The 18,954-nt window shown below is 37.1% G+C and overlaps 1 protein-coding gene across 1 annotated transcript; it reads left to right on the top strand.

Annotated features, from left to right (window-relative positions):
* Positions 1-8,494: 8,494 nt before the first annotated feature.
* Positions 8,495-11,901, top strand: LOC140244163 (parkin coregulated gene protein-like). The gene is made up of 3 exons (XM_072323793.1): positions 8,495-8,929; positions 9,580-9,777; positions 10,277-11,901. The coding sequence occupies exons 1-3, from the start codon at positions 8,714-8,716 to the stop codon at positions 10,559-10,561; spliced, it is 699 nt and encodes a 232-aa protein (XP_072179894.1). The 5' UTR covers positions 8,495-8,713; the 3' UTR covers positions 10,562-11,901.
* Positions 11,902-18,954: the final 7,053 nt, after the last annotated feature.

Below are 18,954 nucleotides of genomic sequence, written 5' to 3'. Positions count from 1 at the left end.
CAAGCTCGCTCGCTTCGCTCGCTCGCATTTAACGTTATGCAATTCTCCTGATGTTGCTGTCAGTAATTGCCAGCAGTTGCGCCCGGTGCACCCCTCCCCTTAATTTCTAAAGCTAAAAAATATAGCTGCCAACGGCAGTTTGGGGACTTAAAATGTCAAAATTTTCAAGCTCGCTCGCTTCGCTCGCTCGCGTTTAATCGCCAGCAACTGCCAGCAGTTGCACCCGGTGCAACCCTCTTAATTTCCAAAGCAAATATATATATATATATATATATATATATATATATACATATTATTATTATATATAGCTACAAACGGCAGTTTGGGGACTGTGAAATGTCAAAATTTTCAAGCTTGCTCGCTTCGCTCGCTCGCATTTAATCGTTATGCAATTCTCCTGATGTTGTTGTCAGTAATTGCCAGCAGTTGCGCCCGGTGCGCCCCATCCCCTTAATTTCTAAAGCGAAAAAATATAGCTACAAACGGCAGTTCGGGGTAATGTCAAAATTTTCAAGCTCGCTCGCTTCGCTCGCTCGCATTTTATCGTTATGCAATTCTCCTGATGTTGCTGTCAGTAATTGCCAGCAGTTGCGCCCGGTGCACCCCCTCCCCTTAATTTCTAAAGCGAAAAAATATAGCTGCCAACGGCAGTTTGGGGACTTAAAATGTCAAAATTTTTAAGCTCGCTCGCTTCGCTCGCTCGCATTTAATCGTTATGTCATTCTCTTGATGTTACTGCCAGCAACTGCCAGCAGTTGCACCCGGTGCAACCCCCTTAATTTCCAAAGCAAATACTATATATATATATGAAGAGTTTGTTTGCAAAAACCGGTAAGCCCATTTTTGAAGATTTTGAAGTACGGTCTCTGCCATAAAGTACAAAATAATACCTTTTAAATGATATATTGGTCACTACATTATGAAGGTACATTTTTGAAGTTATGGTCAAAAGAAGCAGAAATTTTCTTTTTATTCTCTTTATTTTTCTTGACCTTTAATGGTAAATATCTCCATTTGACAAATATGGACTTATCGGTTTTTGCAAACAAACTCTTCATATATATATATATATATATATATATATATATATATAATTATATACATATAAAAACGGCAGTTTGGGGACTGTAAAATGTCAAAATTTTCAAGCTCGCTCGCTCCGCTCGCTCGCATTTAATTGTACAGTTATGCAATTCTGATGTTGCTTCCATGAGGTGCGCCCCCCCCCCCATGTCTTGACCCACGGTACGCCACTGAACACCCCCCTCTAAAAAATCCTGGGTACGCCTATGGGCCCACTTCCGGGTTTCATGAGCTAACAAGCAAAAAAAAAAAAAAAAAAAAAAAAAAAAAGTCGTAAGCTCATCTCTCCCCGTCCACTTCAGGGTTTCTTCAGCTGACAAGCAAAAAAAAAAAAAAAAAAAAAAGGGCCTCAGCTCATTCTCTCCCCTCCCATTTTCGGGTGTTATAAAAAAACAACAACACATAACCTTACCGCCGCCATACTTCAAGATCTCTATCTATTTCTATTTTAGTGCCACTTACGTACTTCCGGGTTGAAAAAAGTGTGGGGGCCCAAAGTGATGACACCTTATGTATTTCTTTGTATGGTGCACAAAAAGTGTGGGGGCCCGAGCCCCCACGGCCCCCACGGCTGCGCCGGCCCTGCAGTGTATGTTATACTCATCTGTACAGGTATACCAATGGAAATGTTTGCATCAACCTTTCAGTCACTTGTCATCCGTCTTGCATGTACTCTTTTGAGCTGCAATGATGCAAGTTACAAGTGGTCCGCTGGTGGAATTCCCACCACAGAATAATTGCACTGGTTGTTGTTAGCCCTAATTTGCATGATATAATATGCTCACACGCAAAAGAATGCCGATACAATGTATTTGCGTCATTGTTGCAGTTAGGCTAGACGTTGTGATTTTAAACTTTACATCCGCATCAAAAAAACTAATGTCTAGTCTTTGCATACATGGTAGCATTTCTGTTCAATTCAATTCAATTCAATTCAATTTAATTCAATTCAATTCAATTATTTTCATTCTTCTTTTTCCAACAAAACATAACGCAAAATAAATCAGGAATTACAATCATAATCATAAACATTCGACTTTGCAAAAGATAAATGAAACCGATAAACATAAGAATGAATACTTGCAAAAATACAAAGTTATACTTCAGTTCTGAAAAAAAAAGTAGTTATAGTTTGTCGTTTGTTTCTTTCTCTGTTTGTTTTTTAAATGAGTGGCTGACACTTATTTTGTCGATGTGACTTCCAAGCGAGGGAGCAACCACTGATTTCCAACGAGAACAATGGAAGCAACGATTATTCGGAAACGTTTGCTCGACCAACGTAGGTGGGGCTCGTCCATCAATGTCGCTGGATACAGAATGGCGGTTTTCGAGTCCGAGATGGGTGCTGTTCGAGCTATGCATTTTCGCGCACGACCCTGATTGAAAATGACCCTTTAAAAGGCCCTCGCGCTTTAATGTTGGCATGGACTTACATTACTATGTTACAATACAATATACTTCTGCGGCATGGACAGACAGCGTATTGAGAGAAGAAAGTTTCTGGATTGCCACTTGGTCTACTGCCAGATGGTCTACTTCCCAGTTCTTCTAACGTCACTACGGCTAAACCCATTAATTTGTCTACTATCAATTTTGTCTAATGCCCGTTTGGTCCAATCCTCACTTGGTATAATGCCCGGTTTGGCTGATCATCATTTCGTCTAATGACCAGATAGTCTAATTGCAATTCGTCTACTTGTTTCTCACTTTCCTCCCCCCCCCCCCCCATTTTGTCTACTATACCGTGGGTATTAGCCCATCTGGAAGTATGGACGAACTGATGACTATAGGCTAAGCGGCTATTGGACTAAAATAACCAAAAAAAAAAATAATAATTAGACGAACTGGTTGTAGATGAAACAGGATTAGACCTTGTGGGTTGAGACTGAACGGCTATTAGGCGAATTGGGAGCAGACAAAGACAAGTAATAGATCACACATTGTATTCATAATGCCATTCTACGCTTATCCGCAGTGGGAATAATTGAAAAGAGAATTTCAGCAGTGCATGGTTTCATTGTTATCTATAGGGGTATTCTAGCCTACCCAGGCGTGGAATAGACCAAGTGAGGGTGTAGAATAATGGACCTGTTAAACTAATCTGTTCAAATCTTTGCCCCGCCCCCTGCACATATTCGCTGCATTTTAAGTACAGTTACCACTCCTAAACTGCGCTTTTAACATATTATATCACATATATGCATCAAGTCACTAAGTCGGGCAAGCCTCCGGCAAGCACTCTGGTTGTCCGGAAAAGACTTTGGTAAAAGATAAGGTATGCCTACATAGGCTACAATATGAATAGATGGCAGGCCTATTTAGACTGACACGATTTCGCATGTTCTTTCTAATTTTGCTCCACACCCTCTGAACGTATAAACTATGCCCCAGATGTAAAGTTTAAAGGATCAGCCTTCTAATCCTATTAACGCAGTAGAGAATCAAGTTGGTTAGTGATCCATTATAAAAGGAGCAATCAACGTCACTTATTACAGGGGAAAATCGCGGTAAAGTGCTAATTACGTCACTCTCGGTTGAAACGGGAAGCTGTGAATAAAGCGCCCTGTCAGTCAAACACGTGCATGCTACCAACCGTTCTTGTCATGTCAAGCAATGTAATAGAGGTTGATGCCTTTAACGTGGGACACTTGAAATTTAATGATCCACTGTATCTTTGTAGCTTCACAGTTTGATCAGTATCAATGCCAAGGTTGCGCGGGATTCTTATCTCTCGATCTCTCGTGATACATGCGCCAAGAGATAAGAGGTATCCGGTAAAGAGGTGTAATGTTTGAGGACATCGCCATTAACAACTTCATCACGTAGTAGACGTAAAGTTCAAGTGAATGTTAAGTAGCAGTATATCATTGCTATCCTGACTTACCATATTTCGTTTTTGTTTTATTCATTTTACTGAAACAATATTTATTCAGGGTTGCTTGATCAGCATGAGTTGTTCTTCTTCAGGGTCCTAAGATACAATGATTCAGCAGCACAGACAAGTGACCAGTTTTAACAAAATTTAGTATCGACAAAAAATGCCAAGTCAGCTGCAGGACAACAACGACAACAACAAAACAGAAATCAAGCGGATAGAATTATACGCATAGTATAAGTTATCATATTTTTTTTTTATCTTTAAAGTTTGCACTTCTTTCAAAGCCGTGAATGGTAGCCTACTAATTCGCTGAATGACGAACGTATAGTAGCTGCAGGTTAACAATGGTACGACGAAGTTACAAAGTTGCATAAACAATATATTTCCAACGATATCTGAAAAGTACATGATAGAATATATTCGTGTGACTCAAATATATCTCCTCTGTAAGAAAGAAAAAAAAACAAACAAAAGGCGGTCTAAACGTGGTCTTATCTTTAGATGTTGTACTAATTGGGCATGCACGAACGATATAATTAAAAAATGTCAATACGAAAATGTTTCAGTACTCGTTCGAGTTTGTTCTGTGGCGGTAAATCAAAATGTTTACTTCAAATCAAGACATTATTCTGTTAACCGAAATCCGAAGCTGTTTTAGTATGTTTCTGTGTAGAATGTGACCATTTATGATAATGAGTGATTCCTTTGTGACTTTTTGAGGCCCTTGGATCAGTCTATAGCATTGTGTATAAATTTCTGTGTTCATTTGATAATAACAAAGATTGTGGCGATATGATGTACCTGGTAATTGACGTAAAAGGTACAATAGGGCCTTCCATGTCACTGTCGTATGTTCATAATTATGGACGATTCGCGAGTTGATCTCATATAGGCCCTACATGTCTTTTGCCAAGTGCTTAAAGTGTACTGAACGTAGTTAACCTTAACTGTAGTGTGAAGCATGATGTCATTGATAGACAACACTTAGTAGCCTACTTCTCGTGGTGTTTAACGATATTCATCACGCGTTATAGAATTTTCTGTAAAAGGCGGAAATGTAAACTTGCCATAACTCTTCTAAATGTATATGTTCTGACCCAGCAAGTCCTTTTGAAAATTCAAATTTGGAAATTATCATTAAATTGTCATCACTAAATTGACAACTCTCATCAGTTGACTGCATTTCTAACACTTAGAATGAGATTAGATGGAACTTATTTTATCTTCAAAATCTGCATAAGGTCAGAATGAAAAACACTAAAATTATCCAATCGTCAGACGAGAAAGACGCACGAACAGTGATCATCTTCATCTTAATTGTGTTGCCAATTTGATCTTTTATAAACTTAAATTAGCAAAGTAGCATTTGAAAACTATGCAATCAGAAGAGGTAATAAAAAACAACAGCAAAGGAACAACATCTTTATATTGCTCTATACCTTCATGAAACTGTTAAGAACTGAATAAAAGAAACACTGATAATGATAAACAGAGTGGTACATTTCTCTGCTACCTGATTAATATAACGTTATGCGACGTATCTGTTTTGATAAACGGTGGGTGTATACGTAGTATTAGACTTGCCTGCATGTATTGTTTAAGAGGCATTCCCGCTGAAACTCGTTCTGGTACCTGCCCCTGCTACTCCCTCCCCACCCAACCTCCTTTGGGTACAACCCTGTTCACTGGTACTGCGTTTAAAGTTTGGGTTGGAGTTCAGACTGCACTACGATACTGTACATAAGCACAATAATGTGAGATAGAGCTGTCATGGACAAAAACAATAAGAAATACAACTGATTATGTATAAATGTTCCGTTCTGTATGTACAATATCAAAATCCAAATATGTGGAGTTAAAATGCAAAATAAACCATGATTGTAACAGTCTATACCTAATCGTCTACAAAGCAAAGTGTATAATGTGTGTGTGTGTGTGTGTGTGTGTGTGTGCGCGCGCGCGCGCGTGTGTGAGTGTGTGGTGTGTGGGTGGGTGTGTGTTTTGATGTAAAAGTTCAGGTGAGATATAGTCTTGGAAACATTGTGGTAGTAATCAATAAAAGCTCACCCCAAAGCAAACAACCAAATAAACACACAACCCTCGGTATGACGAAGCTTCGTAATAACAACACTAAAATAGTGCGGATTAAGAAATCCTATTTCAGTTTGGGATTAACGAACGTCGGCATACGGAATGTGTGTGTTTCGGAATAACGAACCTTAGCTTTTGCGTTTTCGGATTGACGAATTAACCTTCGGCAAGAACATCATCCGAAAAAGATTACTCATTAAGATGTACTTAACAAGTTGAAGAACATAGAGAGACAGATAAACAAAGAATGAGAGAGGAAGAGAGGAAGAAAGAAAGAGAAGGAGAGGGAGAGTGAGAGAAAGGGGTTGGTGAGAAAAACACATATTGAGTGAAATTTGAGGAAAACGTACGAAGCTTTAAATAAGACCAGTGTAATAACTTTGAACGGATTTTCCGCCCATTTTCCTCAAGCTTAGCTGATGTTATATGTAAGCTGCATCCCCTCAATTCACATAGTAAACAGGTTTGTATAATATGTTTTGGGGTTTCATTCTCCTTCAAGTAATATTGCCAGTGTAGTATTTCTTGAGAAGTCATCTACGTAAGGGACAGTATAGACCCAGTCTGGAGCGCCTCTGATCCCGCGTAAACCCTGCTGCCGGACCACGTCCATCCCCTCCCCCTCGCCAACCCCGCAACACCATGCCCTATGCAGGCACGCATACGGTCAGCATTTTGTCATAACAATACCGTGAGACAACGACAAAAACATTTCAATGTCCTTTTAGAAACCATATCATGGTGTGCACTACAACTGTATATACTCCGTATTGTGTCAGTTTAATTGCATTGTGATTATACGCACTCCACCGGAGAGAGAGAGAGAGAGAGAGGGGGGGGGGGGGGGGGGGAGGGAGGGAGGGAGAGAAAATCGATACTCGGTGCGAAGTTATCACACAAAACACTCCTCGTTCAGTCTCGAGGCCAAATAGAGAGAAACAGATGAAGGAAGTTTTAATCACAACATATAAAAGTGTCATCTATATTTTTTTTCATGAAGATCAATCTCATGTGAACTGTTAGTTTCTATATACAAAATCTGCATACAATAATAATAATAATGATAATAATAATAATAATAGAATAACAATAACAATAATGATTATAACAACAACAAAATAATAATAATAATAATAATAATAATAATAATAATAATAATAATAATAATAATAATAATTATTATTATTATTATTATTATTATATAATATGTAATATATAATATATAATATAATACTTAAAAAGCATTTCCCTTGTGATCAGAGATATAATGAAGATACACGTCTGCTTTTTACACAAGGTTTAATGCTTGCGGTATCATGAAGGGTAATTAAAAATCTTTGTTTCAGATTTTATGGTTTCGTTGTGCTAGGTAAAGAATGGCTTGATACATTAGAGAGCATAATCATGAATTGAGCCAATATTTCTATCCGTATCTATCTACCTATCTATCTATCTATCTATCTATCTATCTATCTATCTATCTATCTATCTATCATCTATCTATGTACGCTGTTATTATGTACCAGATTGATATTGTAATTAGCTTTCGCTGTGGATTTTAATCTGTGAACTCTGATGCCACTTAACTTAATTTTGTCTTTCTCTCTTCTCTTCTTTTGTTTGCCTTGTTTTACAATGAAGACAAAATATCACGATTATCAAGACAAAATAGAAGCTCTATCTTTCAACATGTAAAGAATAAGACATTCCCTTTGCAAACTGAAGTTGAAATTTTGCTTTACTTATAGGCCCTATAGCAAGACCGCTTAGACAGCTGTTTGATAATGTCCGAAAGATCAGTCTGCGGTGTCTTGTCGTCGGTAATTCGATGTTATGTTCCCCTTGGATATGTTCCGCAAAGACTGGCTTCAAGAAGTCCCCTCCGAAGGAGGACCGTAAAAATCAAAATTTTCATGTTATAAAAATCATCTGGACAGACGGATTTTGTGTCTATTAGTAATGTAGAGATGAATGCATTCTCTAAGCTCACATTTATAAATTAATGAAGGGAAAGGAGCTACCCTGCATTATTATGGCACATGGATATCACTGGCTACTCTCTGCTCCCACCACCATAATAATCTTTGCTCCAACGGATCCACTGGCTACTAACTCCGTACATGCGCTGGGCCAGATACAGTACCGCCTTCTGCTGTTGTTTATATGTTCGTAATTGTTGTTTTTATTCACAATTTTAATCAAAATATGTATCATTTTCAATCGTAATTTATACAAATATATTAATCAATACGAAAATCTATTTTATTTTTATCAAGTAGTAAAATGTACTAAATATTATGCATAAAAACTTTTTCAAAAAATACCATACTACGAACGAGGTGTCGTTACTAGGCAACATCCTCACTGTTTGCCTTCAACAATAGCGATACGGTCGGTGCGAAACCATGATACCAGCTCGGCCTCTGCTTTGGTTACATTACACGCACAACGCCAATCCACTAGTACAGGATCGCTGAGGAGGCGAAGCATCGTAAAGCCACGTTCATTCGCATCACGTTAACGTAACAACACACGGGATCCGAAGTGAACAGACATTGAATCTAATCGAGTCACGCCGGATTGCAATCGCGTATCGTGTCAAATAGAAACAAAGAATTAACCTAAGTTTGGTCTTTTGCCTTGAAGACGAACTCCACAATCATGCACAAGCATCAAACTCAACAGAAAAAGCTGGAATCCGAAGGATTTTCAACAAAATCGAGGATGAAAAACTCGGTTGTTGTTGGTCCTCCCTCTGCTGGTGCATTCGTCGAACGACCACTCACAAAGGCTACTGCTTTCAGGAAATTTTACGAAAGAGGAGACTTCCCAATTGCTTTAGAACACGACACAAAAGGAAATAAAATTGCGTGGAAGGTAAGTGAATATTTCGTGCCATTTCAACTTGAAAAAGAGAGAGAGAGAGAGTCTGGGATGGAACATTTATTCTAGATCATAGAGACATGGATGGCTGGCTGATGGATGATAACGGCAATTTGTAAATTGTAAATGTCAATGCAATACGTGTAATTTACAACACCAAAAGGCACCAGTTTCACACTCGAGCTCATGCAGTCTACTGTCTGGTGTTTGTGTCTAGTCTGGCTTGCAGGACAGGTGAAGAGTAAAGCAGGCTAGTTTAGAAATCTGTAACAATAACATTAACAATTCATTCCTTTTAGTGTTAGGTACCAAAAAGGCGCATGGAATACATGTGTAAACAAGCACAGGTGCAATTTTTGCACCACAATTTTCATGTTAATTTGATAATTTAGCAATCAGTCTCATGATCATATTGATGACAATGGTGTGTGTAGATCAATCCAGAAATCATATTCTAACATTCAGTCACTCTATCAACTAATCAAGCTTTTACTATCATGGATGCTATTGTTTATAGGTCCAGAAAATAGTGTTCTGTACACTGTAGATTTCTACATCTTGATGGTAGTGGAATTCTGGAGCTGGACGATACCAACCCTAATAATGCTTGGTATTTCATGTTGTTTGTTTCTTTGCATTTGCAGGTTGAAATTGAAAAGCTGGACTACCACCACTATCTGCCAATGTTTTTCGATGGTCTCTGTGAGACGACACATCCATACGAGTTCTTTGCGAGGCAAGGTGTACACGACATGCTTGAACACGGAGGCGGCAAGATCCTCCACGTCATCCCACAGCTCATCATCCCGATCAAGAAGGCTCTGGCAATGAGGAATGATAAGGTGAGTGCCCTTGCTGTGAGCAAGTACATTGTACAGTATTGGTCTGTTCATGGATTTGATGTTCGGTATTTCATATTTGATTCTTTGTTATGCCAAGCAGTGACAAGACATGACTTCACCTGGTGTTATGCTGAATATAATTGTACATTTTCTGTGTGTGCGATGGTAATTAATAGGTCTATACACTGTACAACAGAAGAGAACATACATGTACATAATGTGACTGCCAGTTTCTAAAGAGGATTTTCCCTACTTGTAACTCTTGGTATGAATGGTGTTATTCAGTTTTCAGCCCACATGTTTGTATTAAGAAATTCTTGGTAATTTTCTGTCTTCAGATAGATGTTAGTGTGATATGTACACGTATGTACATCATTGAAATGTGCACCAGTATATTTACATGAGTTGTGTGAAGTAATAAGTCCCGTCATGTCTTATGTACATGTATGAGGATGCCTAAATTTGATCCTTTTGGTTCTGCTTTGTTTGCGCAATGCAGGTCCTGTGCACAACGCTAAAGGTCATGCAGCATCTGGTCGTGTCTGGAGACCGAGTAGGGGAGGCGCTGGTGCCGTATTACCGACAGATTCTTCCTATCCTCAACATTTTCAAGTCCAAGAACCTGAACTCTGGGGACTGCATCGACTACGGACAGCAGAGGCGAGAGAACATCGGCGACCTGATCCAGGAGACGTTGGAAGCCTTTGAGAGGAAGGGCGGTGATGATGCTTTCATCAACATCAAGTACATGGTGCCCACGTATGAATCAGTTGTTCTCAATTGATAGTCTTCATGGACAGCTGTTGCAAAACTGAATCAAAGAACTGTTGGAAAATTAGCAGCAACCTACAGACTCTCATGTAAAATTGTGAATATATATATTTATATTATTTCATCTTCCCCATTCCCCCTTTGCCCCGTGTCCCCACATGCAAAATGTAATTTGACGTCATTTACAGTACTTGGTACTTGTCACAACTATTTTCGGCATGTATGGAAAATGGCACTTAATTGCTTTTGCATTAGCATTCAAAATGAATAAAGTGGTGGTGTATTGCTGCTGCTCTATAGATGGTAGCTTTGTATATAAATGAAGAAGCAGTTATAATGCTAGAGTGCCACAATACAGAGTTGAGCGAAATTATCAAATTCAATGACAAATAAAGATTTGTGATTGAAGAATGTGTATTTTCTCATGGAGTATGTCTGGTGATACCTACATCAAATTCTTTATTGAAAATACATCCTCTACTTGTATTTCTGTCCCCTCTCAGCGCAGAGACAGCATCATAGCCACTTAGGTTTATCTGAGGCGCAATAATTGTTAGTTGCCCTGCTCTAATGTTCATCTGTACTTTTTTGGCAAATTCTTGGGTGGTTGGTGTAAACTGCACTCACTATAAATGCTTAGTAAGGGTCAGTTTGTTCCAGTAGTGAGCCGCTTACATGTTCATCACTCCAGTTACCACCCAGAGTTCTGTAGGCCATCAGCACGGATGTGTTATTCAACTGTGCAGCACCATGGAGTGGATGTAATCATTAGAGATTTCCAAAGCACAAAAGTTATCCAAAGCACAAACATCTGTGTAGCAGAGCACAGAAAACATCCCACTTGCCAGAGCAAGTAAGTAAATTGGCTGAGTTCCTGCTTTTATTATGAAGCAATCTTGTTCCAAGTATGTAGCTTAGCGGCACGTCTTCATTTATTTCCAGCCCTTGAAAGTGAAGAAAAACTTATGTAGGTCTCTTGTATTTTCCCCTAAGCAGGGTCTGTGACAACAAACATACAGGTATAAACGGCTATCTATTTTGTATTCACCGGTGTTGACAGAATTGTATTCTCTTTCTTGTCTTTAAGCATGCACAAAGTTTTAATGCTTCAATAGTGCGCTATCGTCATGGGTGCTATCTTGTGAAACAATATGTTTTGACCATTTTTATTCCCATGGCTGAATCGGGTCAATGCATTGGTATGTGATGTGTTCAAGGCAGCCTTATACTGCAGTCTGGAAACATTCCTTACGAGACTGTCTGCCATTTGTGTGGTCTATACCTTTTGTCGCAAGGCTACCAGTTCTTGAAAGGGAAATTTAGCATTCTTGGCCGAATGGAAATTTTGGTATAAAATTGCTTTTTACTTCTTCTTTTTTTTTTCTTCTTTTTTGAGGGGGGGGGGGGGGGAGGGAATGACTGCTGTATGTTGTTACTTCAATCTCCTCTCTCTACTCCCATTCTAATTTGGTTTCAAACTTAAACGTACTTCTCTTTTTCTTTTTTCTTTTTTGAGGGAGGAGGGATGAAAGGAGATGCCATGTAGTGCTATTTGATGATCCTTGAAATGAGACATGCTGCTAATGTCTACCTAAAAATGTTAATCAGTAAATAATCTGACGAAACAAGATTTTAGACTTGGATATATGTTGTGTACACAGTTCATACTGGTAGCCATTGACATTTACTTTATTACTTTTATGCCTCTTGTCGAGCATTTTCCCCCAAGCTTAGATGGGAGGGCTCCAAACAGGCTATCATTCTGAAGCTACAAGCCAACTCATTTCAGTTATGATGAAAGTGAGAAAGTTATTACGTGGAGATCACTTCCATGGATTCTGTGTTGGATGGGCAATATTTTTTCTTTTTCTTTTCTTTTTATTCTGCTGTGGACGCAAGAAAGTAATGGTATCACCTTACACTGTATGTTCTTCGGTATCACGTTAGATATTTTGAGCAATTTCATAGAATTTCACAAGCAGATATGTATTCAGAGTTATTGAACTGGATATCATCACCTCACACTTATGTACCCCATCGCTTTCTGTAGTACATGGTATGATCTTGTGCGATTACAGCATTCTTTCCTCTGAACCGTGAATGACTTTGCTATGAGCCATGTACACTGTACTTCATGGTGTATGAGTGTGAAGAGCTGAGCGCTTTTGATATTGTAATTGAGGTAATGATTTTCATTCGTCTCAGGATATATTCTTGTTTTGCCCTTATGTGCTCTTTAAGTTGGTACAGTAGTGATGTAATATAAATCAGGAACATTCATTTCTTTTTAAATACGCCAATTAGTGTATTGTTAACGTATGAAAACTTGTAGTGTCTATGAATTCTATTGTGAGTACAGTTTAATCTTTCTGTTGATTGCAGAACAGCTGTGTTGTCATTCCATTCACAAAGTGCTAAGGACAAAGAACAACCTATCTTATGCATATCGTTGCCTATGCAATGTTAACTGCTCAAACCAAATTGCAGTCCGTCCACCATATTTTTAAAAGAGACAAAGAGATTGATTACAGAACAAAATGTGTGATACAAATGTATTTTGAATACACTATGTTATTTTTTGTTTGTCAATGTGATGAGATTGTAAAGCGTGGAATAGTGTTCACATTTTCTTGACATTATACTATATCAAAACATGTACTTCCTATGTGCCTAAGATGAAACTACAATCTTATTTGTGATGCTCATCAGCTGGTAGAGATTGTCAGGAATTAACCAAAAAGGTCTTAATGCTATACAGACTGGATGGCATTAATTCTTTTATTTTTGTTCTTAACTGACAAAATGTGAAACTGAGCTTGTGATGAGTTGTTAAGGAACAAAAATTTGATTGTGATTGATGAACTAGCAAAAAAATAAAAATACTTAGTACATAGTTGGATTTAATGATTGTGTTCTGTGTCAAAAAATATGTACATCTATGCAAGCCACTGTATAATCTATTTGTATTTAGGACTACAGTATTGCATCTTACATTGAACTTCATGCTGTAGGTGTGAGCTGAATGCTGTCTTTGGGTTAGGGAAGTACTGTAAATGGCTCATACTTGAGATATAAATTGGAAGAAAATGCTTATTTCTCATGTTCTGGCAATTTATGTGGTGGTACTACAATTGTATATGGATTGGCTTATGTACATAAAATTAAATCAAAGTCATGTATTTTGTGTAACATGGTTTTGTTTTGTTTATGAATACAATAAAGATGTTAAAAAGTTAGCAGGTGACGATTTCTTTTGCGTCGATGTATTGTGCATTTTGCATGTTTGTTGATGTGAAATATGTTGGGAATATGTATATATTTCATGTGCTAGTATATAATGTGTGTATGGGTGTGTGTGTGTGGGTGTATATAAAATAGGCCTACATGTATGTAGGGGAGGGTAGATGGCTGGGGGTCTCGAAGAAAAGTTTGTGTATACTAAAGTACGTGATAACCATAACAGGAAGTAGAACAATGGAAAGAGTAGTTAAAATGAAGCATTGGCCTATAGCACATGACATACGATAGGAAGGCAATATTGTGAAACGTAAGGAAGAAAACACTCTCTCCACGGGTCTATATTTGTTCAGCCCATGTATGCATTTAACATCCTCATTAAACATTTCTGGACCATCCTAAAATCTTATTGATATTTTATGTAAACATATACCATATGGCCTATAGCGAACAGAAAGAAGAGGCCATTCGTTCATCGAACAGCAAATTAAATGTTCCACAAGCAGGGCCTACAGCTCGGATGGATGAGTGGATGGGATGACATCTTTCGTTATACTAGCACAGTACTGGGCTTTAATTTGCTGGGCCATATATTTCCATGAGATGTACTACACAATTATAGCCAATCTTTTGAGACTCAAAACACAGCTAAATTCACATTTCTTCCAAATTGTTTTCTGATTCATTAGATTGTTATACGTCACCTACAACAAGCATAACACCCTTTATATTTTCGTTAATCCCCGTCGTAAACATGTCATAAAAGAATCAAGAATTGTGAAAATGTATGCTAACGTAAACTGGTCGTATTATTGTGCACTCCAATGTATTACTCATGATTCAAAACAATGGCGATTAAACAGACAAAATAACTTTTTATAAATTATTTATTGCGTCATTACCATAGCTATCACTGTTATCGTTATCATTTTCATTTAGGGCCTATATTTACAAAGAAAATTACATTCAGAATTATAACATAGGACCTATAAAGGTATGAATAAGCTTCTCAAATAACTCGAGTGCATCTACATTGTATTACGATTTGAAATGTAAATTACTCTGAAGATTGTTAAAAAAGAGCATATGCTGGAAAAACATAAGATGTAGCTTTTCTTTCTTCATGCTGCTCCTTACAGGCTTTTCAGTATGCTTTTTAGTACGAAATTTACGCTCTCAAGGTGATATACACAAGATGTATACTAACAGTAAAAGATACCCAAATTCGAAAGGTTGAAACGACAGAATATCTTGGAATTTATATCTACGCTGAGTTGAAATAGAATATTCATGTAGATAAAATGTGTCAGAAATCAGTAGATTAATGTGTTGTTGTTTTTTCGGAAGATTAAGACATGTAAATGAATCAAGCTTGTATTTGATTATAGGAATCCGTTATTATTCCACATTTTGGTTACAAATAACGTTTTCTAGTATTCCGCTCTACAATTAACCTGTCAGCCCTGCCAACTACAGAATAGAGCAGACCGTATATGATTGCAAGAGTAAATCCATTTTCTTTTGTTTCTACTCAACATTATCACATGATATTTTGGGCTGGGAATCTGAATACCGCTATAGAAAATATATGAGTATGATGATTTATAAGATATTGCATAATGTTTCCCAAACTAAATAATATTTCTAGAAGATTTCTGAATTATTCACTTCGTTCAAATCAGAATTTGAATCTCCCTACGCCAATTTCTAATATCTGCAAAAATACATTTTTTTTTTCTACAGGGGAATATCAATGCATAATCGATTGCCAAATGAAATTAGTAATGCATTAACTTAAAGATCTTTTGTATTTCAAATGCTATTATCTGATTATTTAGATATAGTATAGAGAATTGCAGCAAACAAACAAACAAACAAACAAACAAACAAACAAACAGATACAATGAAGTACCAAATGTAACAGCCGTTTTTTTGTTTGTTTGTTTTTTTTTGGGGGGTATATTATGAGACATATTTCTTTTTTTTTAAGGTTTATTCTCTTCCTCTTCTTTTCTTTTCTTCACTCTGCTTTTTTTTTTTTTTTATACTTATCTCCGCTGATTATTGTTGATTTTCTCACTGTATTAGTTCCGTAAAAGGATTTTTTTTCTTTTCATGCTTTGTGTATATAGTGTATTCTTCTTGTATTGTAAATACGGGCCCTGTGGAAGAACAGTCATATTTTGCAGATATGGCTGAACGGGCACTCCTCCGTTTCTACACGACAATAATAAATATATGCAATGTATCCATATGCAAATTGTGTATATCTTTATCTGAAGACGAAAATAAAAAACAACAAAAACAGCAGCAACAACAGTAGCAAAAACAACAAGAAGAAGAAGAAGAAGAAGAAGAAGAAGAAGAAGAAGAAAGCCCATTCGCCTACTTACCCTGGGCATTAGACCATACTGGTACAATGTTGTTTTGTATTTCTTCCGTGCCCCAAGCATAGGTTTCGGGACCCATTGCCGTCGCCTTAGAAATTTCTTCTTGTGCACAGAAAGCGAAATGCAATGTGCGCGTGACATGCGCAGTTGTTTCTACTTACTAGTATATTTATGGGATCGAGTCCGTATATCGCATCTTTTATAAATCTTACTCCTTACGAGAAAAAAAAAAGATAAGAGTAATGAAATAAGGGCAAACATATAATTCATATTTTATCATGCTCAAAGTGCATCACTGTTTATACACTCAGCAAAAAAAAAAAAGTAAACACTTTTTTGAGTTCATAATTTTCATAGAAGATTTTGATGAAATCAATGTACAGTGTATACATGTTGTATATACCATATTAAAGGCAATTTAATCAACCTAGTAAGTCAATATAAAGGGAAACTTTACGCAAGAGTGAACACATTTGTTTTTGTCCTCCAAGGCACAAAAGTAAAAATTGCAAAAATTGACATATCGTCTTTCATTTGCAAATGCCCTTTAAGATAACAATGATAACAAAAGACCAGTTTAATACAATGAGAGACATAAATGAAATACAGTATTAAAAAAAAGTTTTCATTCTCTTTATCTCTCAATAACCTCAAACGAAATCAAAGTGGGAAACTTTAAGGGGGAAAATAAGAATTTTCTGTCAACCCAAACTTCAAATGACACAGCAGAAGTAAGGGCACAACGATGATTACATGAACTGATTATCTTTATGTCATCCATTCACTTTAGTAATAATACCATTATTTAAGAATTTATGAGACGAATTCAAGAACCAAATGTGATTTAAAATTTTCCTAATTTGACAAATGAGTTCAAAATCCTACCATTTCGTTAATATTGCTTCTCTCATTTCAATTGAATTTGATTTGACAAAAATTCTTCATTTACCTCCATAATTTTTAGGCTTTATTGATCTTTTGAGCTTCAAAGATATTATAGAAATCGTATAGTTATATAATATATTTTTGCCACTGAATTCATGTTTTTTTTTTAATGTGCTGAGTTTGTCTTTTGTTTCTATTGTTATATGGAGGAGCATTTACGTATGAATGACAACTTGTTTCGTTTTGCAATTTTTACTTTTGTGCCTTGGAAAAGAAAAACGAGTGTTCACTCATGTGTAAAGTTTCCCTTTTCATTGATTTTTTTTTTCAAGTTGATAGCAAATGAAATTACCTTTCATATGGTATGTAATACATTGATATTTTGCCAAAAATTATATGAAAAAAAAAGCAATATAAACTTGAAAAGTGTCTACTTTCTTCTTTTTGCTGAGTGTATATGATATGTCAGTATTAATGACAAAGCATGGAGCTAATATCATATTTAATTATAATGTAGACGGATAATTGTCTGTATGGAGCGGTGGCCGTTTACCAAATAAATACATGTACAAACAGTTATTATCCAACCCCAAGGTCTACGTGAATTTCTCACATGAACTTTATTCGCTAGCAAACACGACAGAGTTTTATAACAGATGTTTTATTACTTGCCGGAGAGTATACACAACCACGTCAGTGCAGAACAATGGCACTTCCATGTTATGTGCAAGTGTGCTTGTGTGTAAGTGTGTGAGTGTGTGTGTGTGTGTGTGCGCAGGGGCAGATCCAGGAATTCCGTAAAAAGGGGCGCCTTTACAAAATTAAAGGTGGGGGCGCATAGGGACTCAGTCCCATTTTTTCTTTAATTTCTTTTGTTAAAAAAAAAAAAATAAATGGGCGCGCACCCCCGCCTGGATCCGCCACTGGTGTGTGTGTGTGTGTGTGTGTGTGTGTGTGTGTGTGTGTGTGTTTGCGTGTGTATGCGGACGGGGTGCTTGCATAAACCACTGGTGTATTAGTTTGGACACGCCAGCTCCCCTCCCCCCCCCCCCCACCCCCCTCCAAAAAAAAAAAAAAAAACAAAAAAAAAAAAAAAACCACACACACACACACACACCAAAAAAAAAAACAAATAAACAAAACATAACAAAACAAAACAAAAAAAGGACAGGAAAAGGAAAAGAACGAAGAAGAAAAAAAAAATGGAAACAGAACCAGAACTCAGCGTGTTCCGCTTCGTACGCCCCTAGCTCCAAAAATAACAGAATGAACAATAAAAATGAGAGGGGGAAAAAAGAAAAATGTATGGGAAAACCTTTAGAATTCTCCTGGACTGAAAAGGCATGTCAAGGCCGACTTATTTCTTCCCCCGAGAATGAGATTGAATTGTATACAAACGGAACACGCAAACGCAAAAGAGAAGAAGCTTGGAATTCCCAATAGTTAACTGTCCGTAACATATTTAGACGTATGTAGTCAGTAATGTACTAACATGAGTTTGAGTTGTGAGACAAGATACCGGCAGAAAACAAACAAACAAAACAAATCGACTGAATCCAGTGTTGTCCCCGATAATCAACACGTGAAATTGCATGCCTGAGTGGGTAAATGCAGTTGTGTATCTTATGAGATTCGAGAAAATCATTTGACGGCCGGTACATGAGACAGTAAGTCAATGTATGAGAGAAGAGAGCATAAAAAAATGATTGTTATTCTGGGCTTACAAAGAAAAACAAGAAATAAGAGAAACTTTTATACACGGAGTAAACTTTTTTTTAAAATATATATTATTGTGTTCTGTTTATGATGTTCTGAGAAAGATTTGTTTGATCCTTTTTTCTTTCTTCAGAAATATCAGTCATTATCATGGGTAATCTGTGTTTGTACACATTAG

This window comes from Diadema setosum, chromosome 21 (genome assembly GCF_964275005.1).
Source record: "Diadema setosum chromosome 21, eeDiaSeto1, whole genome shotgun sequence".
Taxonomy (NCBI): Eukaryota; Metazoa; Echinodermata; class Echinoidea; order Diadematoida; family Diadematidae; genus Diadema; species Diadema setosum.
The sequence above is the reverse complement of the archived record's forward strand: the minus strand, read 5'-3'. Positions and strand labels throughout refer to the sequence as shown.